Consider the following 22,215-nt stretch of genomic DNA (forward strand, 5'->3'; position numbering starts at 1 on the left):
CCACGCGGGGCCCCGCTCGCCACTCGCCCGGTGGCGGCGGCCGTGGCCGGGCGCAGCGCGGAGCGGAGCCGAGCCAAGCCGAGCCGAGCCCCGCCGCGGCGGCGGGAGGCTGGTAAGTGGGGAGCGGGGCCGGGGGCGGGCGCCGCGCCTCCGCCTCCCGGGACAAAGCCGGGCTGGGAGGGACCCCGCCGCCGCTCGGGGCCGTGCCGTGCCGTGCCGGTGCCCACCGAGCACGCGGGTGGAGGGCGGGGGGGAGGGGGGTGTGTGCGTGGAGCCGGCCCGGGGCGCGCCCCGGTCCCGACCGGCACCGCCGCCCGCCCCGGGAGCCCCGGCGGGCCCTGCCCGGTAAACTTTTCCCGGTCCCGGGGGGCGCCCGGCGCCCGGGGGGGGGCCGTCCGGCAGCCAGAGCCGCTTGGGTTGGGGGTTTCCTCTGGCGCCGGAGCATCCTGGTGCCGCATCCTAGCATCTCTAGCCTAAGTAAGAGGTAGCCTTTATACCGGGTCCTCGCCGGTGCCCCGGGAGGCGCGGGGGCTCCGGGGGTGCCTCAGACCCAGCTCCTGGCTTTCGGCTTGCCCGGGGCGGGGGCCGAGCCCGGCTGGTTTCCCCGCGCGGCGCCGCGTGGGTTCGTGCGGGCTGGGTCCCGGCCGCCCCGCCGGCGTGCGGACACGGGGCCGCCGGCCCTGGGCTCTGGGCGGCGAGAAACAACGGCTGCTTTAGCTGCAGAAAGGGAAATCCCGATCTTTAAAAGGCTCCGGCAGCACCGGTTATTAAAACAGAAGTGAAGAGTTTTTTCTGGCTCTGGTCCCTGCTTTCCTCCCTTTGATTTTTTCGGTTTTTCTTTTCTGGCTCTCATCAGGACACTTGTTCAACTCTGGGTGATGCCGGACACTGCTTGCTAGATCTGAAAGGAAGCAAAGAATAGAATATTTTTTAAAGATGTTTTCCCTGCAAATAACGTTAATCTCGTTGACGGTGTTGGGGGTATGTCCAAGAGTGATTTGCTGTCCTTTGGTTAATTTGGGCTCTGTGAAGTCCATGGAAAAACCTGTCTAAAACCGTCTTTTCCCTAAAAAGAGAGAGATGTGCACCAATCTGATTAGTGAGTCCCACTGATATTCCCCTTTATTCTGTTCTTTCATGAAACAGATCCTAATTTATCAGCATGCCAGACAGAATGAGTCTGCAGGTACTAAAGCTTTAGCCGATCAAAGCCTCCCTTCCCAAAGGTGGCATTGAATTCAGATGATGGTTGTGGGTCAGTGGCTCTCGCCCCCCTTCATTTTGTCCCACCTAGGCTCTTAGTAGTATTTTTTCTTTTCACCATGCAGTAGGGTGGCTGTTGGAGAGGCTGGCCAGGGCATCTCTGAGCCTAGAGGCAAGAGGCTTTACTGAAGAGCAGGCATGTTTAGAGGTGCATGCAGGTGCAAAGGTGTCCATAGCTACGGTGGTGTTACAGTATGCCTGCGTGGAGGAAGCGCTGAAGGATCAGGCTGGTAAATTTGGCTCTTGTGCCATCAGGATTGGGGTGTAAAAGTGCCTGTTCACTCAGAGACCCTTGGGGAAGGAGCCTCAGTTTGCACTGGGGTCAGCTGGCCAGGAGATGATGAACTGAAGCTGGTTAGGTGGGGAAGGACTCTGTGGAGCCATGTGGGGGACTTGTGTGCCCTGACACCCCTAGAAGCCGGCTGCAATTTTCCTCATCTAGTTGCGTTTTCTGATCTTTCTCTTCCCTAATCCACTGAGCTTTGTGGGAGTCCTCGACTGAAGTATCTCCAAAGTTGTTAGCTCCAGGTAGCGACTGGCTGAGTGCAATCAGACTGGGGGGTGGGGGTGGGGGTGGGCGCACAGGAATGCAGGAATGTCTTGTTCCTGGGGCATTTCGTCCTGGGGAAGGAAGATGGGAAGGCATCCTTGTCTGTAAGTAATCCAAGAGCAAAACGTTTCTCTCCTTGCAGACAATGAATCGTTTCAGGGAGCTGACACTGTTATTTGTGGGTCCTGGCAAACCAGATAAGAGATTTTTGCCAGCCACTTGCTCAAATCAGTGCCAGCCCCCAGCCTTGCTGATTGCCTTTCTCTGTTGCACTGGGTGGGAGAGAAGGAGAGAAGCCTTTGTGTACCACAGCGGTAATCACAGTGGTGCTTCGGGGTGAAGGAAGGTTGTTGCCGGTCCCCTTGGTTACACAGTCGCTGATTCTGGTCCTTGTATCTCTAGGCTTTTTTATTTTCAGAGAGAGGATGCCACTTTGGAGAAGGAATTTTTCCTGCCTGGCTCTCCTTGTGTGGCTGTGAACAGCTATTTCCAAGACCTCTTTCCTTTACCCTTGATCCAAACCTTGCACGAGGCTGGTTATACATGCTCATTAAACAGGGAATTAAATCACATAGGAATGCTGCTTGCTTGATGTCTTCTTTATTACAGAGCTATGCTTAGAAGTTGAGGCTTTTTAAGTGATTGTGTGGGCTTTAGCTAAGCTGTGAAAAAAGCCTCGTAAACAATAAGCATTTGTGATGAAAGCAGAGTAAGTGTAATTATCACCTGTCCTATTAAAAATCTTCCCATTTTGGGGCACACCCAAACTAATCAGACAGTGTTGTGCTTTTCCAGATAACTAGGTGATCTTTAAGAGCGGCTCTGGGGAGCAAATGCAAAATGAGCAGCGGAGGACAGTGCAGAAGACGCAGAGGGCTCTCAGTCTGAGCCACGAGGATTTGAAGATGTCTGCGTGCAGTGACTTTGTAGAACACGTTTGGAAGCCTGGCTCCTGCAAAAACTGCTTCAACCCAAAGAGTTCCCATCGGCTGCAAACACCCTCAGACGTGGGAGCACGTGGCGTGCTCCCGAATGGAGTTAGGACCAAGCCTGAGAGCCCCACGTTGGAAGACGAAAGTGTAAATACCTCCCCCTTCTTGAAGCCAACAATTGCTGTGAAGCCAACTATGATAAACTCGGATGTTTCTGACGCGTGGGCGGATGTGAATATGAATGCAGATCTGTCACAGGTAATGATTAATCCAGTCAAAGCATGACTTCCCGTTACTTACCTCTCCTCAGGAGTGCTAGGATTATCTGTTAAAACGGTTTCCTTCCCTTTGTTCTTCCTTCTGGTCTTGACTCAGGTTTTTAAGCCATATATTGGCTTCTCAAAATATCTTTGGCTGAAGCTGAATGAGCAGTTACTCATGAAGCATGTACAAAGGAGCGTAAAAATATGTTGTTTGTTTAGGAACTTCCGGATTTTAAATGAGGATGCGGGTTAAAGTTATTTTCCTGGGAAGATATACTGAAAAGAAGTCCTGTGTGGTTGCAGTCAGTGCTAACTGGATCCATGGTCTTCATGGGCGAGGAAGAAAGTGCCCTACCTTCCTAGCCCAGCTCCTTGGGCTCCCAACCTTTGCCAGAGCAGTAATGCCCTCTGGGTGTAGCGCTGCTGCCTGCCTGCAAACTGGCAAGCCTCAGTGGTTTGAGTTGCAGTCAGGATGGGTGGTTCACTCCTCTCCCTGACCAATTGATACCAGCACTGCCCCAGCCACGCAGAGCGAAGCATGGGCTGCTGTCACCTTGCCTGTGGCATAGGTGTGCTCCTATCTCCCACCCTTGCCCCAGAGGAGAGTCAGGGCTTGCCGGCTCTCTTCTTAGCCTCCTGTTGCTCTCCCTTGCTTCTCTTCTAGGGGTAAAGGGCACATGAGCACAGGCTGCTGTTGTTGGTGGGGTTTGATCTATGCGTGCAGATTTGGACCCAGGCTGAGTTTGGCACTGTGGGAGCAGGTTCTGCCACCCGGGGACAGGAGGTCACTTTGTGGGCACGTGTTACTCTCTGCCTCTCCCACTCCTCCTTTGGCAAGCAGGATAGATGTCCCTCAGATTAATTGATTTCTGATACATTTGCCCACCTGCTCCTCAGTCCCTACTGCTGAGCATAGCCAAGCTGCTGTCCCAGGGTAGCCTGTGATAGTCTGTCTGTGCTCCAGAGCATGCGACTCTGGAGCAGCAGTGTGAAATGAAATGAAAATAAGCAGAGACGTGCAACTATTCCTTGCCTCTCTGAATCTTTAATTGCACAGTGATTCACAGACAGGATGACAGGTTGGACATGTTTCTGGCAGTGAACCCATAGAAAGAGAAAGGAGAATGCCTTATTTCAGTTCATTGCCATTGTTGGTAATGCAAGGATTGTAAATGGTCCAGGAAATAGGACAAGTGTAGTTTAAATAGAAAAGATTTGCAGTGGTTATTGGTGGGGTGGGGTGAGCACGGAGCAAAACAGACAGCGAATGCCAGAGGGCTTTACTGTGGAGATGGGCTTTTTCCTTTTTTTTTTTTTTTTTTTTAAAATTTCTCCTTCATTTTGCATATGCACATCCTGACAGTGCACTTGTCTCTTTGGCCCATGCAGGTTAGCTGGGGCATGGTTTCTGGCAAACAACTCTTTCTGAAATCAGGAGAAGCGCAGCGGATCTGCCTCGACAATTTTGGCAATGGTGGTGTGAGAAAGCCCTTCCTTCACAACCCACCCAGTGACTGCTTGTCTTGCTGTCCTCCTAGCTACTCCATGGTGGGCCTGCGCAGCCTGGAGAGTCGAGTGGAGAGAAATGTCTCCATCCACAGCCTGGTGCTTGTGGGTGAGGTGGGCAAGCAGGAGGACAGAGCCAAAGACAAGTTTGCCCTGCCGCATCGGGCCCCCTGCCCTAATCTGTCCACCTTGGGGGACAGAAGCACCACGAACTCCAGCAGAAACCCTTCTTCCCAAGCCAGAGAAGGAGCAGCGCTCCCCTCGGAGGCTGACTGCGGTCACCTCTCCTCTGGCTTTGAAAGCGAAGGGGGCGAGTACTGTTCAATCACAGACTGCTGCAGGGAGCGCCCCATCTCCTGGGAGCTGCGTTGTGTGGAGGGGAAGGGTGCCCGGTGCAAGAAGGAGAGCCCTGCCCCCTGTGGATGGAGGCAGCGGGATGCTCCCGAGATTCCCAGGCCAAGTGGCAGGGCGGTCAAGTTCGGCGAAGAGGAGCGCAAAGCGGTGAACGTGGCCTTCTGCATCACAAAAGACCAGGGCGATCCTCTCCCCTATGCCCTGTGTTCAGAGAGGAAAAAGCTGGCTCTCCACACTGAGCCTGCTGCCCTCCCTGAGAGCACAGGGAGCAGCAAGGCGGCTGCCTTTGCTTTGTCCTGGGAGGACGAGGACTCGCTTCTCCTTGGAGAGCCCTCTGCCACTGGAGGCTCCCAGCCTGAGGGTTCGAGCACCCCTCAGCAGGCTCTGGTGGAGCCGCAGCGCCCTCGCCTCACCGAGCCAGCCCACAGTGATCCCATCTATGCCGAGAGCACCAAGAGGAAGAAGGCGCAGCTGAAGGCTGTCGGCGGACAGGCAAAAGCAGAGAAGCTGGCCCGCAGCACTGGCAAGGAGCAAGCTGATGGGACGTGGAGGGATGGTGGCTGGGCGTTGGGTGGTGAGAAGGAATACCAGGATTCCACTGGCCAGGTGGCGGCAAAGATAACTATAATGACAGCACACACCGAGGATGATCACAAGACAATATTCCTCAGCAGCCCTGATTCAGCAGTAGGAGTTCAGTGGCCATGTATCAGCCCCACTTCCCATCCCGATTTTGGGACTTCATCACCTGCCATTGAGCCTGGAGAGATTTTTCAAGCATCTGGAAGTGAGAACAGCCCAAGATTTCATCTGGCAGCTCCTGCCAAGACCTCAGTTACTGAAAGTCCAGCCATTCCCCCAAAGATGTCCAAAAACAGCCAGCCAGGCAGCGAGGGGAACCATGTGCCCCCGGTCAGCTCCCACGTGGCAAGGTTTGGTGATGACAACAGCCATGACAGAGCTGGTGTTCAGCTGCTGCCGAGGAGCTATACTGATACAGGTGCCTTTGGGGCATTCCCTTCTCCATGCACTCAGGTCAATGGGGTCTCTGTGGAGGAGTCCAGCAGAGGCCTGGCAGGCTCATCCTATGACAGGAGGCAGAAATACTATATCCCAACGTGGACCAAGCAGTGCCGGATAGAGGAGGAGGAGGAGCAGGAGGAGGAGCAGGAGCTCTTAACCCACCCGTGGGCAGTGGGAGCTGAGAATGGAAGAGCTGGTGCTAACCTTGTGGATGACGGCCCGATGCTGGAGAGTCAGACTGGGATCAGCAGATCGTCATCTTTCTCCTTTGAGTTCCCTAAAGACAAGAGTAATGGTGTGGAGTTTGCACCACCGCCACCGCCACCAAAAAAGCAGTCCAGGTACAGCCCTGTGAGTGTGCGCACAGCTGTCTTTTAAACTTTTGCAATAGGGATGTTTGCTACAGGGATTCATTGACTAGGAGGTGCTTCCTGTTCTTTTTTTTTCTTCCTTTTCTGTTCAAAGGTGGGCTTTCAGGAGCATGGGAGGAGACTGTCCAGCTGAAAAACTACTTACCTTTTTACTCTGAAAAGCTGTCGGATCTTTGCAAGTCCTGGTTCAAATGCCATGCGTACTTGCAAAGGCCCTTCAGGGGCAAGGTACGGCCTTGGGTCCCAATATTCAAGTGAGAACAAGGTCTGTGCCCAGGATGGCTGATGTTTCCCAGGTCAGCTTCATTCTGTCTTGGCACAGTTCCTTGATGTTGAATAGGATAGAAAATCTGGGGTTGCAAGTTCCTCTTGTAAGTGGAACTGGGCAACTTCTCTTGGTGCTAATAGCAAGGGCCTCTGAAATCCTCATTTTCAGCTTGGCTCTAATGTCTTTTGGCTTTCAAGGTTAGCTCTTGAAGCTGCAATTTCCCAGGGAGGACTCCTTGCCTGCAAGCAGGTAATTGGAGCTTGCTTAATGTGTGCTTATGATGTGTGGGAACCACCTGGCTTCAGGCAGCCTTCCCCTCACCACTCTCCTGGAAGTCAGGTTTGCAGGCAGGACAACAGCACACCCCAGAAAACAAACGTGAATGAGGGAGAGCTCTCCATATGGGAAGGAAGTAGCTCTGCTAAGCAATTAAAAAAACAGGCTTCTGATACTTTGTGTGCATTCAGTGTGTGCAGCTGTGCATATCACAAAAAAAAAAAAAAGAAAAAAAGATAAAATGGAGGAAGAAAAATTGATTTCCTTTCCATGCAACTAATGAATTGGGTTGTCTGAGCATACTGGGGAGGGATACTTCCACATTCTGTGGGTGTCCTATATTTGCTTTATTGCATGTGTCAGTTTTGTTACCTGGAACTGTGCATTGCACAACAGATTTGACTCCAGCTCCTTGATTAAAAAGTTGAGAGAAGAAGGGATGGGTGCTCAGAGAAGACCTTGCTCTTGGGGTCCATGGCCAAGCTTATGCATAGGCTTCAGTGACCTCCAGGTTGAGACTGTGGTTGAGTTGGCCCGTCCTCTGTTTTGTTCTCATATTGAATTTTCAGTGGTTTTAGGGTTGGCTAGCCCAGGGAACTAGTGTTTTAAATTGACGAAGTGGGGAACAAATTATGTTTCTCGAGGAAAGGGAAGAGATGAACAAGAGGCTTTAATTCTTAATGCTGAGCTTCCTGCTGTGATGCTGCATGCCTGCTGGAGTTAGAGGAAAGAAAAGGTCTACAAGCAAGTGAGCACACAGATGAGCTTTGTTGCCTTTAAAATGAAAGAGAACACCAAGATGTGGTTTAGCTTTGACCCTGTGAACTTTCTTTCATGGCTGCTGCCGCTTGGTGTCTCCTATCAGCCTGTGGCTTGGGGTTGCATCTGCCACATGAGGTGGTGTTGAGGCCCAGCAGAGTTGATATGATGCTGTCAAGCAGGGATCATTTAGGAAACACCAAGCTGCCTGCTGAAAGTCCTCTAGAACCTGATCCCTTCCCCTGCAGAGTAGAGGTCACTGGGCAGGCCAGAAGGGTGGTAGCACTCAAACTCAGCAATGTATTTCCCAGCAGCATCTTCCAGTTGCAGTGCTAGGACCTCCTTCCACTCATGGAGGAGCAGCTATGCAGAGGTATGCAGAGCCCTTTGTCTGTACTGGAGGCAAGGATCCTTCCCTGGCAGTGCTTGGAGTCTCCTTTCTGCCTTCATGAGGGCTGAGAGTGGAGGCAGGGGGCTCCTTGATGTGTCAGGGTGTCTTCTTGGCTGGGTGACTTGGACCAGCTGTGCTCCAAGCCAGGAGCATGCCCTGCTGCTGCCCTCCATGAGGAGTTATGACGATCTGTCCTGAGGGGCGTGGAGCATTTTCCCCTCCTTGGAGGGGCTGGTGCGTGCTCCTGGTGTGATTGGGCTGTGCCAATAACAATTGCTTCTGAGTCATCCTGAAAGCATGTGCGCTAGAAAGCCTGTGTGAAAGCAGGCGGGGAAACTGAGGTCAGGGAACACGTGGCATCCATAACCAGGATCTCTGGCAGAGCCATAAACCCTGCCAGGTGGTTGAGGTAGGTGCTGGCATTTCTCTTACCCCCTGTGGCTGTAGGCCATGTGTTGTGCTACATCTGTTTGTCTCATAAACGCCTCGATGCCTGCAGCTGAGCCTTGGGGCACCTTGCTCAAAGAGCATAGGCCTCTCTCTCTGGCTACCAAACCCCTGCACAGCCGGCCTGAGGAGCGATTTGATCAGATGGCAGGTTTTGCAAGCCGTGCAAACCCAGCTGATTGCTTTGTTTGTTTGCTTTGAGGGTGCTCTTGTTTTTGTCTCGAGCATGGCTTCTCTGAGCATGTTGATGCAGGAACCAGGGTGGTGTTACCTGTGCATGGTGGTGGGATGGATGGCTATGTGCACAACTGGTTAAAATCACCATAGCGGGATTGTGTTACCCTGGGCAGTCGTTGCTTGCAGTTTCGGGTTATGACATGACTCTGACCTGCTGCTGGAGGAGCATCTCCTCTGGTCCTCCTGGGCTGCAGCCAAATGCCTGAAGAAGGGAGGAGGTCTTGCACACAAAGATGACTCTGAGACACGTCCATACTCTCCTAGGTCTGTGCAGTCTGTGGGCATGTGCTCGTCTGTAACAGAAGAACCACTGATACTTCTGTTATGCTTATGTAGTCCCTCGCAGAGACAGAGCGCCTCAACCCAAGATGTTCTCAGGTGGCACCGCTGTAAAGGCTCTTTGGATGGATGGATGGATGGAGATGAAGCCACTGTAGACCTGGTTGTGGCACAGTTTTGTGGCTTGGGGCTTAGCAAATCAGGGTTCATTTCAGCTGCAGGAAAGGCATGTAACCATCCTTTTTCCTTCTAGATCTCAAGCTGCAGCAAGGTATTTGATTTCATGCTGGAAGATGAAGCCTGCCTGTTTGACTTCTCTAATTAAACTTAATTGCTTATTTTAAAGAAAACTCACATGTGTGTTCAAACTAGTTTCAAAGCAGAGAAAGAAAAAGGGACTCTGTAGATGTTTTGTTCATCTTGGCTCTAACAATTAAAAGGGAAAAAAGTTTTTACAGGGTGAATTCCTGCCAGGCACTGAGGAAACTCTGGTTTTGCAGTAAGCTGTCTCTTAGGATGGCGGAAGGAGTGATTTTTAGGGAGTTTTAGAAGTTGGTGCAAAAAAGGAAAATAATGAATTTGTGCCTGTTTCATCCCACATAAATCTACTCTGGACCTCTTGTGACTGTTTCTTCATACAGTCCTTTTTTCCTGCTTGTTTGAAAGAATATAGATATTTAAGGTTTGCTTGGTCTGAAACGGAATGGAAAATGAGTTTAATTACAAGAGGAAAGAGATTGGAAAGGGAAGATAGTGGCTGGTCTTCTTCCAAAAGCTTGGAAGGTAGTTGGCTAAGGAAAGGGCTCACCAGGGGAACTAGGATCCCCAGGACTTGTATGTGCAATGATTTAAAGGTTCTTTGGTGTGAAATGCTGTAGCGTGGCCTTCAGTTTCTTGGCATGAGGAATGAATCTTTGCTGAAATTTATGTCTCTCTCATGCAGCAGGTCAGGCTAAATGATCCTCACGCTTCCTTCTAGCCTGCAAAACCTTGACAGTTAATTTATTTCATGTGCCTCTTAAAGAAAGGAAACAGTGATGCTGTTTTGCATCTCGAGCTGTTGGCTCTTGAGCTGTTTTCATCATAATTAATGCCACCTTCAAAAGGCAGCACCGTAGATAACTTCTGAAATTTGCTGAATGCGCTCGCTTGCGGTAACAAAGGTGTGTAGCACGGCACATCCCGACACCCGCCATCACTGAAAACAGCCAGGACAAATGAGCTTGAGGTGTGCCAAGATTCCATGTTGCGGTGCTGCTGCCGCCGCTTGTTGCCAGAGGGAACAGAAAACAAGAGCGTTACAAAAAACCGACTATGTTGGGAATTGGATCACCAGGAAAAGAGCCAGGTTTGTTCCTTGCTGGGGAGGTGGTACTGGCTGGTGGGACTGCGCTGTGTGCTCCTTGCCAGGAATCGTTTTGCGACGGAGCAGTGCTGCACCTGAGACAGAATATTCCCAAGGCACCTGTTTCTCCTTGGAGCTCAGTGTCAGGGTGTACCCCTGTGGCAAAAGCAGACTGGCTACATGGAGCTGCTGTGGCAATTACAAATGCAATTGGAAGTCACATGGGCCCCAGGTTTTGGCTCTCTTGTCCGTGACTGTGGATGACAGCAGGGAGTTGCTGTTTGGTCTAGGACAAGCCAGATTTATTATTATTAAAATAATAAATAATAAATAAATAAATAAATAAGAAACTCTGGCTGGAGTCTATTTAAATACATAATTAATAATTAAATAAGTAAATCAAAGAAAGGAGGGTATGGCTCAAGCAGGAGAGAGAATCATGCTCCAGGACAGGGAGGAAATACACCTTTTGGATTCCCCCTGTGGTTTTTGTCTGAAACTAATTGGCAATTTCTTGTGCTGCTTCTGCCAGTGGATCATTTTTAAAAGGTTGTGATTTATCAGCCAATCTTTTAGGAGAGTTTGTTTCTTTTAAAATGAAAGTCATTCACTTTTCTGTGTGTTTCCTATCTTACCACTTATAAAAGTGCAGAGTTGGAAATTGAAATGAGATTTGGTGTCTTCTTCACTACATTGGAGCATGCAGTGATTTAATTTTTGACCCATCTACCATCTTAATTCTGCACCCCATCCGAATTTCCCCTTGCATCCCAGACTCCAAACCCTTGTTTCAACTTAACCTGTGCTACGTAAAACCTTTTTGGTACAGGGAGGAGCGGTGTAGTCCTCTGGACAGAGCTAGGAGTGTTTCAAAATCCTTTCTTCCCCTCACCTCGATTTTGGTTTCTCCATGTTTGCCAGCTGGTAGCAGAAGGATAAGTACAAATCCAAGCCTCAAGTGTTGCAAGCTCCTGTATGCTGGCTTTTAACTGCCCTGTGCATCCAGGGGAAGATGCTAGAAGAGCGAGCAGTGGAGGGATGGAGATATAATTATTCACGTTTCATGATAGACAAGCATATGGTACAACGGTGCTTCCTCTTGTGTAATAATTATGCCCAGCCATGTGTTGTGTTTGATGCTGTAATGCAGTCTAGCTTTTCTCTCTGCCATGCATTAGTTCCAGTATTTTATTTTGGAGGGGGTGTCCTGTTGACATTATCACCAGACTTGTCCTGGAGTGCGGTTTGTTTTGTAGTGGTTTGTTTGTGTTCTCTGCTCTCCTCTGCTTCCTTCCCCTTCTGCATGTTGTATACAGTTCAGCATCTCTGTTAGCTGTTCAAGTCCTGTCATCTGTGCTGAGAAGGAGTGACCCCCTCCTGCCTGCACAGCAAGGCTGGGAAACCCCCGTGATGGGGCTGCAGAGCGGGTGCTCCTTGTGATCGGGTCTCTGCGCTGGGGAGAGATGCCTTCCAGCATCCTCCATGGCTGCCAACAGGCTGCACGTGTGATGGCTGCTGGAAAGGAGCAAGCATGAGCCTTGCAGCTCTTGCGTCCGAGTGGCCTTCTCCCCCTCTCAAAACCTCCCTGCCCCTTGCACTTTTGGTAGGTAATCAGAGCTGCGTGTCAAATCTTGGGCAGGAAATTCAAGCCAAAGGCATGCCCGGAGTCCAAGGGATCCCTGGGGCAATATGCCAAGAGGCGCGTGTCTGCTGTAGTTAGGGGAGCCATGCTTTGGTGCCCGTCTCCACTCTCTCTCCGAGAAGTGCAAGGCACACAGTCAGCAATGCTGGAGTCCCACAGCAGCATCAGGTGGGACCCCGATCTGTTAAGAAATGTGAAATTAAACACATGGCTACTACTTGAATATGAATCACGGGAAAGACGAAGCATGCCCTGGCCAGAGGTGCGACGTGGGGCATGGCAAATGATCTGTGTCCCTTTGCAATGTTACAGAACTCCAAACTGTTTTGGTTTTGGTTTGGGGGGTGGGGTGGTGGGTTTTTTTCATACGACTGCTGTTTTCAACCTTGACTTGTTTTAGGCAGGACTGTGGGAATCATGTGGAAAGCCAGCTGCATGAAATTGTTTAGGATGGGAAAACTGGGGAATAGCGAACGGGAAGGGTTGCCTGAATATGCCAGTGTGCTGCATGGAGGATGTTGAGTAATTGAAGTGTATTTAAAGCCACCAGAATAATTTCGAGAGCTGGAAATCCTGTCCTTTTAGGTTATTAGACTGGGAGAGCTGACTCTTGTGACCTGTTCTTTATGCACTGGCACATGAAGGAGGCTCTGGTGCTTCTCTTGAAGTTGCTGGTTACATTTAAGGTGCTGAGCACAGATTTTTGAAATGGTGGTAAATTAGCAACTGCTATATCTTTCTGAAGGGGAGTGGAGCCCACAGATGTCAGCAAGCTGGTGGGGGGGCAATCCCAGTGATTTCTTCAGGTTTAAGGTGGGTTGATGCTCTTTATTTCCAATAACCTTTGATGAAAAGGGCAAGACGGAGAATAGCCACCTGTGGCCTCGCAGTCACACGTGGTGGAAGGAACACTAGCAAAGCAGGGGAAGTTCGGGTTAGCTGTAAATCGAGATCCCACAGGCTGCTGTAGCGATGAGCTGTTCAGCTCTTGGGGTGGAATTTTACTGAAATGGGAGAGTTTGACCCTAGCAAGTGTTTTCAGTAATTCTTTGGTATAGTGGGCGGTATTTTAATCTGTGCAGGCTGCAGCCTGGGCTTCAAGCAGCTCATAGGGAGAGAGGAAGATGTGAAGCGGAGAGGGAGATGTAAAGCGGAGGTATTTCCAGGCGGTATTAGCCAGCCCGGCTGTAACATCTGAAACAAGAGCAGGATGTCGTTTAAGCGGCAAACAATTTCTATTTCGGTGTGCCTATTCAGGAACTGCATTTTACATAAGTCACGGCGGTACAGAGAGGAAACAGGGCTCTCTGTACATCTGACTTCACCGCGACGTTGAGCTCAGCAAAGGCAGCAGCCAGCACGGTTCTGGCCGACACCGCGTTGCACCCAGGTTGCTTGGAGGAATAGGTGTGGCTGCGTGCGGTGGACCTTGGACCCCACCGAGCAAAGTCCCATCTCTCTCTGAGTACGGGAATGGTAAGGCAGCTCTGTGGATTTGTGTTTAAGAGATGGGAATGAAACAGAAATGCACCAACTTTTCTTGGGGAGGGGGGTGGGGGAGGAATGTGTTAGAAAACCTCTCATCTGTGCAAATCGAGACAGGCTCTCTTGCAAAATCTTTTTCTTTTCTTACAGATTTAAATGCTTCCTTGATTCTTGCCAGGTCAGACAGTGTACCTGCATGTATGCACCCATGCATTTTTTCCCCCCAAATTACTAGAAGTTAAATGTCTGAGAAAGTTATAGGATACAGATATATCTTTAAAATTAAAAAAAAAAAAAGTGAAAAGGATTTAAGTCCAGTTGGTTGCTTTCAACAGCATTAATCGTGACAGAGCTAAAAACCTCAATGTGTGTCTCTCTCACTTTTTATTTTTTAACTGTGACTTCTGTGGTGCATTGTGAAGTTTTGTAAATCATCCCCAAGAGGCTTGCCGTGGTAGATTCGTCACTGGTGCAAGACCAATGTCTCTGCTGAGTTATACCTGAGGTGGTTTTTAGAGCCTTATTTTCATCAGCCCCTGAGTATTTTTAGACCGAGGCTGCTCAGGCAAATGAGGAAGTCTGGCAGAAGTTTCTTCCGGGCTTCTCATACACTCTGCTCTCCATGTGGTGGTGTGGACACGAGAGTAAGTGCTTTGTCTGGATGGGGAACGAATCATTTCTCAATCTTCAAATAAAAATCGCTCGTGTCATCCGCTGTGCTTGGGGGTTTTGGAAGAGGAGGGACCCTGTGCACCTGAACAGGGTGCCACAAGAAAACGGTCATGCACGTCTTTTGTTTGTCTTTCTCAGCAGCCATTCAGCCGTCTGATTAGGAAACGCCGGATACCTTCCAGCAAGATAGCTGGTGGAAATCCTTTTTCTTTTTTAGTCTGCCACTAACCTTTTTATGTTCTTAATCAACAACGTGTTGAATTTTATCAGCAGATTGGCAGTTTTACTTAAAAAATGTGGACTGATAACCTTTGTTTGCTGGCTGGTAGAGAGCCTGAACTGTACCAAAGCTAGAGTGTTTGTGCTCTGATGTGCTGCCTGATTTCAACAGTTTCTGTTGTTTTCCAGGGAGGAAAAAATGAAGAAAATGCAAGGGAAATTCTTTATCTTAGCGGAAAGTCCTGCTTGCCTACAACTGATCATTTAAACTGTGACCTGGCAGATTATAAACCCAGTTTATGGTTTATTTATTTATTTTTTTAGATGGAAGCTGCATGGAAAACTGTAGGTCTTGCATTAAAAGCTGCATGGTAGGTCCTGAGTTTGGCAGACATTTGTTTTCTGCAGAGGTGCTTCTTCTTTCGGAAGGTGTCAGTTGTTACTGTGATGCACTGAGGAGACAACAGCTGCTAGGGATGGACTCTTCTTCCGCTTATGCCTCTGCCATGAAGGAATTGGGTTCTGACACCCAGCCTCAACCTGCCCTTCTATAAAATGGAAGGAGTGATGCCACTCCCTTCCCTTGAGAACTTTACTGAAGGCAAATGCTGGTGGGTCTTCACTTCCCAGTGACGGTGGCCAAGATGGGATGTGGTCCAGGACCCCACATGTAGTAAGCAAAGGAGGTGCAGACTGGGGCTGGATGATGTTGGCTCAGTGGTTCTCTCTCTGCTCAAGCACAGCTGGTTTGTCATGAGGGGCTGGCATGGGGGCTGCAAGCCTATAATCTGCTCAGTGTCAGTAGGATGTGATCCCCAGGTGCCAGAGAAAGAAGAAAAATGCACAGGAATGAGGTGCCGTGGCATGGTAACAGGCTGCACAGTGTCTGTATGGATGGGCAGGGACCAAGCTAAGGCTGCTCTTGGCTTGAGTCTCCACGCACGAATGCATGCAGGGTATCTTTTGCTATCTGTCTCCTGACTCTTCTCTTTCACTCTCTCTAGGCACACTCTGAAAATGAACCCGAGTAACGCTGAGTTAGAGAGGGTCAGCAACAGCTCTACCGAGAGCCTCAGCCCACCTTTCAGGAGCGTCCACGTCAGCTTCACTGCTGGCTCCACTGACAGCCTCGACTCGGACACACAAACTGGCAGTGATGGCAGTAAGTGACCACTGGGTGTGGGAGAGGTAGCATCGGACCTGAGGAAGGAGTTACCTCCATCCTGAGGCCCACTGCTGAGGCAGCATCTTCAGAGCAGGGATCATGAGGGTCCAATCACCTAGTTTCCCCAGCAACCCTTCATCTTTCCACTTCTACCCTTCTGCCTCTTGATGCACTTAAAATGAATGTGGCAGGGTCAGGGCAACATCATGGGCTTTTTCCTTTTTCATTTGGCAAACATCAAAATCATTCATTCTGTAGCTCTCCTCTTGTCTGCATAAAACCTTCATCTGAAAGCAATTGTCCTTATCCTGCTTGTGCTTCATACGTTGCGCGAGGTCACAAGTAGCCCTGCCATAGAAAGTCCTCCATAGATTTGAGTAGTACCAGAAAGAGTCTTGTGCTAGAGGTGGTCTCTCCCTCTCATTGTGTTCCCAGTCATTTCTTGAAGGGGAAAAAAATCTGCCTGCACTCGTTTAACTGAGATTAAAAAATACTTACTATGAAGTCACTTTTTTCATCAGTGCGTAACTTAGACATGCACTAACGTGTTCAGCAGCTCAGAAAGTATTTCCTTTGCAAAAGTAGCCTTCGTGTAGTGGAAGTTCTGTCTTTCCAAGAGCAACAAAGTGCAGCAATAAAATTAAGAGCCAGAGCTCTGGAAACTCCATTTTTCCACTGTTAACTTGGAATCTGAGAGTGAGACCATGCCAGGAAATTGTACAGGGGGAAGAAAAACTCACATATGTTGGATCTTTACTTGCTAGGCACAGAAGCAATTTGCTGTCAAAAGTGATAGGGGACAAGAGGATTTCTCTGCCTTCACTAACAGAAACGACTGTTTCAACTCATCTTGGGAAACATGAGTTTTTAAATGAATAACCTGAATGCAGTTTTTCTTGCTGATGGAAGCAAGAAGCTATGCAGTCAATCACTGAGTGAGGTGAGCTCAAATTAATTGGCTATGCTGTCAGATGTTAAAATATGAAGCGGGCGGGAACTTTTAAGCCCTTGACATGCAGAGAGACTCTACACTGAAGGTGCAGAGCACTGTTAGGAAAGTTGTGAAAGGGTTTCATTCATTAACCTGTGCTTGGGGCAGAGCCCAGCAGCACATAAAAAAACCGTAAGAGCAGTTTGGCATTTGTGGGCTAGGCATGTGGACTGGTTGCCAAAGCTTCCAGTGCTGACGTTTGTTCCGTAAGGCTTTGTCAAGTAAATCTTGCCTCTCAAAACGGGGATTCAGCTGCGTGTCCTGGCAGAGATGCCTCTGTTGAGTTGCTCTTGGGCTGCATGCTGAAAAATTTCTCTTGGCTGTATCCTCTGTCAAAGCCCCTTGGACTGGAGGTGGCGAGAGATGCCATGCTGAACAATCCCTGCCTGTGGCTTTTAACAGGGTTTTAACAGAGGGGATCTTTCCCATGGACCGGGCAGGGTGTGATGCAGATGTCTGGGTTTTCATTAAAGCTTGGGGCATGCATCTCTGTTGAGCCATGGGCTCCACAGTTACCTGTGCAGCTGCAGAGCAGCTGAAACTGGAGAGCAGTCAATTGGCGACTGGGTGTACAATGCAGGCAGGCAGCTGAGGCAAGGGCCCAATGGGAGTCAGATAGCTCAGCACTCAGAAACTGGAGCAAAAGGGACATGTGCTGATTCACAACATTTCCTGCAGAGCTGTTTCTGAGCATGTTGTCAGAAATGGGGTGCCGAAACTGCCTTGCATGGGAACCTCATCTGCTACAGAAGCCAAAATCAGTGCTGTTCATTCCTGGGGTGTCTCTCAACACTGTTGCTTGGGATGGGGTGTATTGCAGCAGGAGCATATAGGCAGCCTTGACAGTGGAGCGGACAAATGAAAATTAATGTCATGCTCCCAAACTCTGGTGGGGAAGGACAAGGACAGATCATGCCAGCATCCACCCTAGTAGCTGAGAACTAAGGGATGTGGCCTCAACACATGCCGTTCCAGGTGGAGAGCAGCTAACAGGGATTGCTGTTCTGGCACAGCTGGTGTGGCTTTGAGGCTGCACGTGACACGCCAGGACAGGCTGGGAGCTCGGGGATCTGAGCCCCTGCACTTGGAGGTTGTGTGCGAGAGCTGGTGAGTCACTAGGATTGTGAGGGAGACAAGCGCCTGCTGCGGGCTGACATGAAGCTGCCCCAGGGCATTCCTGTGGAGCAAGCAGAAAGACACTGTGAGGAAGTGCCTGCTGGCAGCTGAACCTTCACCAGCAGCCGCATGAGGAGGAAGGATGGCTTGCTACCACTCTGCAGCTTTGGAAGCTGGGTTCAAAGAAAGCAATAGATCCTGCTATCTGCTGAGCTTGCTTGGAGAAAAACCCCACCACGCACCTTTCAAGGTGTTAGCAGACCTCAAGTTTATCAAGAGTCCTGCCTGTCATTCAAGTGGCATAGAAAATTCTCTGAAATTATGTCTCTTCTTTTAATTTCCCCTGCAGACCCCTCCACTCCTCATTCGTTCCATCTCCATGACCTGAAATTATTGCTTTTTATTTCAATGTCAAATCATCTTTTTTTCCTTTTCGTTTTCCTTCCCCTTCTTCCATGACATGCAACTGTATCACCTGTCTCCAGTCTGTCCAGGGTAAGAAAACAGCTGCTACAGCTGCCTGAAAAAAGCTAGCCATCCCAACCCAATCCATGTCCAGATAGGACATGGAGCTGCTTGGGGTTTAGTGGTATGTAGTGGAGCCAGGCTGCCCTCAGCAAAGAGATCTGGCAATAAGCCAGAGGACAGGCAGCAGGGGGGGAGGCCAGATTTTTTCAGGAGGATGGAAATTGCCAAAATCCCGGGCCTTGCCCAGTGACCCATACCCTGTGTGAGGCAGAGAGACAGGTTCAATATACTTCTTGGGCTGCTCTGGTACAGCTGGAGGGACAGAGCTGTGTAGCGTGACTCATTCTCTCCTTATCACACTGTCTTGCTGAAGCACTGGGTGGCAGCTCCCAGGTGAAACAGGCTGTGTTTAAGAGATTGTCCTCCTATCCAGAGTGCTTCATTCTTACCTCCCTGTGGATGACATCACAGCTTTAATATTTACCCTCTACTAGCTTTTTACTACTGTGTATGCAGTTCATAGGGGAGTGGTTTCAGGGGGGAGCATTTCTCTAGATGGCTGGTTGCAGCCTGCTTTGCAAACCTGCTGTATTAAACTGGGTTAAATCCCTAATGCCTTCAGTGAAGCTTTGCAGTCGTGAATAGATGAGGACTGTGTGCTGGGTTCAGACGTAACCTGGCTTGCTGCTTTGTTCCCAGTCGGGACCCTGGGAGACATAGCCTGTGGGGATGGGAGGGACATGGAGAGGGTCCTGCACTTCCAGGCCGCAAGGGCCGCTCATGGCATCTTCTTGTGTGTTGCTGTCTCCTAGGGCGCTCATCTGAGCCAAACCACTCGCCCCCTCCAGCTGAGAGCCAAGTGTTTCCCCCTGTCCCTTTCCTTCCTGCCTCCGGTGAGGATGGTTCCTCCTCTGCCCCCAGCTGCCCGCCCCCTCTGCCCCAGAAGAAGACAGTAAGCAGAACGGTGTCCTCCCCAGATGGCTTTTTTGGGGGACAGGCGTCTTCAGGCAGAGCAGCCGGTGCTGCCAGCCCCAGGCTGAATGTCAGCCACTCCGAGAGCAATGTCTGCCTCCAAGAGGAGCCTCCCTTCATCCACCCAGCCAGCCTGGGGGGCCGCCCTGGCACCTTCTCCTCCTCCGAGTCCCTGGAGAAAGGCTCCAAAGGAAACAGCTACTGGGGTTCAGCCACTGGTAAGAGCACAGGAGCTTGCATCCCCAGCAGAAATCTCCAGTCCCTTTCCTCCTCGCAGCTCAGTGTGTCCAGCCAGGTGTCATTGGGCTCCAGCCTCCACCTTCACAACCTCCTGAGCAACATCGACAGCAAGGAGGGGGTGTATGCCAAGCTGGGGGCCCTCTACGCCGAGTCCTTGCGCCGCTTGGTTGCCAAGTGTGAGGACTGCTTCATGCGGGAGCAGAAGAACGAGCTGCACTTCAGTGAGAACAACTGGTCACTCTTCAAGCTGGCGTGCAACAAGCCCTGTTGCGATTCGGGGGATGCAATATATTACTGTGCCACCTGCTCCAAGGACCCTTCTACCACCTATGCTGTGAAGGTAAGGCCACACCCGGGAGGTATCCAGGCTTATCTCCATCTTCCAGTTGGGAGGATGAGGCAAAGAGCTGCAGGGTCCAAAGCTGCGTGGGGTTCCATAGCTGAGCTGGGACTGAATCTTTGAACTTCTTTTTCCCCCCTTCTGGTGTATGGATTTGAATGAAAGAGTGGGAAGCAGACTTAGTGGTATGCCTTCGAGAAGTACCATCAGCACACAATGGCCTGTTTCCTCTGCTTGTCTTTCTCACAGGTGAAGTTGGGCGAGCAAAGTCCCTTCCAAAATTGCCACTTTTCCCTTACCACTTGCAAAGGTTAATTTGGAGAAGTAGTTTTTGTTGGAACAAATGCCAGTCAGATGCTTATTGCTGCAGACTAGTAGGGTCTGAAACTCAACCAGCTTCTCTCTAAAAAAAATCTTTGTGCAAATACAATGTTGTAAACTCAGAGACATTTGGCTCTGATGACACAAGCTGATGAAAGGCTGTTCAAAAGACAGCATTTTTGCCTCTGCCTGCCTTTTAAGTGGAAGGTCTGACCCAGAAACCATGTGAGTACTTATATGATCTTGAAACTGCAGGCGTTAAGATATTGTAGATCTTGATTAAACAATGTGAGCCTGACCCAGACGTGCTGTGTAAGGTCAGGTCTGAAACATTTTCCTGTAACTCTACAGAACCCATGTTTGAAATGGAAACTTGAGGTGCAATAGTTCAGCTCTTTGAAACCTGGATAAGTAAGCTTATCCAACCCGTTCCACAGACATCCCATGGATTTTGGGTTCTTGACCCACGTTACTACTTGAATACAGGGCCTTTAATTTCTATTCTGACTTAACCCTAGGGGCATCTCATTGCTGCTTACTCTTCAGGTTGTTTTCAAAACCTAAAGTAATTCCTGAAAAAGCATTGTCAGAGATGCATTAAGCAAGAAAAAAAAAAAAAAATCTATGCTGAATCGTTTCCACTATTATGAACCCCAAGGGGATGTTTTAGTTAAGTGATACCTTTAAAGCCAGTTCATATTCTAAAGGAAGTACAGTCAACCCAACAGGGGGGCTGTAAATAACGAGAATGGAGTTAGATGAGATCTTGCATCAATACCCCTAGTCCAGCACTCAGAGCTGCAGCTTCTCTTGTGTGTTATACCTAAATCCATCACAACTTTCCTTCTGAAACCCGAGAACTGCGTGGTGAACTGGTGTGCTCCTTTTCAATCTGCAGTTCCTTGTGGCACGCACACACCTTTGCTCTTGCCTGCCATGTTAGGTGGGGTTCAGAGGCTCAGGTCTATGGCTGTAGTGCATGAATTCTTGCCAAGGCAGAAATGGCACATTTCACTCTCTTAATGGGACTGCGCTTGTGTCCCGGCGTGTGATGTGGGCTTACTCTGTGCCCTTGGTACACTGCAGAGTGCCTTAACAAAGCCAAAAACACTGCAACATGGCCGTACTCTGTGCCAGCGTAAAGTGAACTTAAGTTGTGTATGTATTTACATATGTGCATGCGTACACCTCCTGCAACGTTCCCATGTGCCACCTTCCTTTTGGTAGCTGAAGTAGAGGATAATTGTGAAACTTCACAACGGGCTGATTCCTAGCTGTCCCTCCTGGCTTCTGGTACAGATTTTCTGACATGAAGGAGATCACAGACCTGTAGTTAAAATTAGACTTGGAGAGCTGAAAATGGGCAGAGGATCTGACTTGAGCCAAGGAGCCTGCTGAGGAGCAGGAGCCAGAGTTTGGGCTGTGCACAGACAGACATGTATAAAACAGTTAGAAGGAGCCAGGGTTACATGAAATGGCTTTGAAGGATTTAAGCCAAGATATGCTCCACGCCTTGGCTTCTTTCTCCACTTAAAGAAGTGTGACTAAGCCAGCCCCAGGCTCCTACTTGGAGCTTGCTGCATGGACGATGCCTCTGGTGCAGCCAAAGTCACGAAGAATGGCTGGCTGGGGAAGATCTCCCTGTCTTCGTTTGATTGCAGTTATTCTTCCAGAGGTTCCTCTCTCGCAGGAGTTCCTCCCCTTTTCCTAAGCCTTACACGTCTTCTCTATGTGGGGAGGAAAAAGCAGGCTTGTTCAGCAGAGGGCTGGAAGGCCTCCTCTGCCTTTGGGGACCTTCTGCGTCTTTCTGCATCCCACTGTGTTAATCTGCAGTCTACCTAGCTCTCCAAAGCTTGTCTTTCCACAAAATAAGCATGCAGCCATGGCAGGATATTTTTGTTTAGAAAAGAGAGGACAATGGGGATTTGAAATGCCCCATCTCCACAGTATCGTCTCATCTGAGTGAATTACCTGCAAATGCCTAGATTCAGACCCTTGCTAGAGGAATACAAAAGCAGTCCACTTTTCCAGCTCCTCTCTGTTCTTGCATTTATTTTAACTCTGAGGCAAAATTGATTTCTTGTCGGATTTTGCACGCATGCTGTGACTGGCAGTGGCACGCTCCAGGGTTTGAAACCTTTTATGCTGAGTTTCAGCCTGTTGCTGATTCCTGTGGGTGAGATATGAATATATCGCTAAATAAAATTAAAAAAAAAAAAGTGTATAATAGAAACGCCAGAAGGCCCCATAAGCTAATGGATACTTGAGTATGAGTTTGTTTAGTCTCTAATGCAGTCATAAAGCTAAAATACATAACAAA

The 22,215-nt window shown here is 49.6% G+C and overlaps 1 protein-coding gene across 2 annotated transcripts in view; it reads left to right on the forward strand.

The window, feature by feature from the left end:
* PRAG1 (PEAK1 related, kinase-activating pseudokinase 1) overlaps positions 1-22,215 on the forward strand; it is a 27,259-nt gene continuing 5,044 nt past the window's right edge. For both annotated transcript variants that reach the window (XR_011325007.1, XM_069785061.1), the window contains exons 1-5: positions 1-112; positions 2,609-3,003; positions 4,398-6,232; positions 15,287-15,444; positions 18,835-19,574. Coding sequence is in view for 1 of the 2 variants with exons in the window: in XM_069785061.1 (XP_069641162.1) it covers positions 2,647-3,003; positions 4,398-6,232; positions 15,287-15,444; positions 18,835-19,574 (3,090 nt within the window). In the remaining variant the exon portion in view is untranslated. The remainder of the gene's footprint in view (positions 113-2,608; positions 3,004-4,397; positions 6,233-15,286; positions 15,445-18,834; positions 19,575-22,215) is intronic.

This window comes from Haliaeetus albicilla, chromosome 1 (assembly GCF_947461875.1).
Source record: "Haliaeetus albicilla chromosome 1, bHalAlb1.1, whole genome shotgun sequence".
Classification (NCBI taxonomy): domain Eukaryota; kingdom Metazoa; phylum Chordata; class Aves; order Accipitriformes; family Accipitridae; genus Haliaeetus; species Haliaeetus albicilla.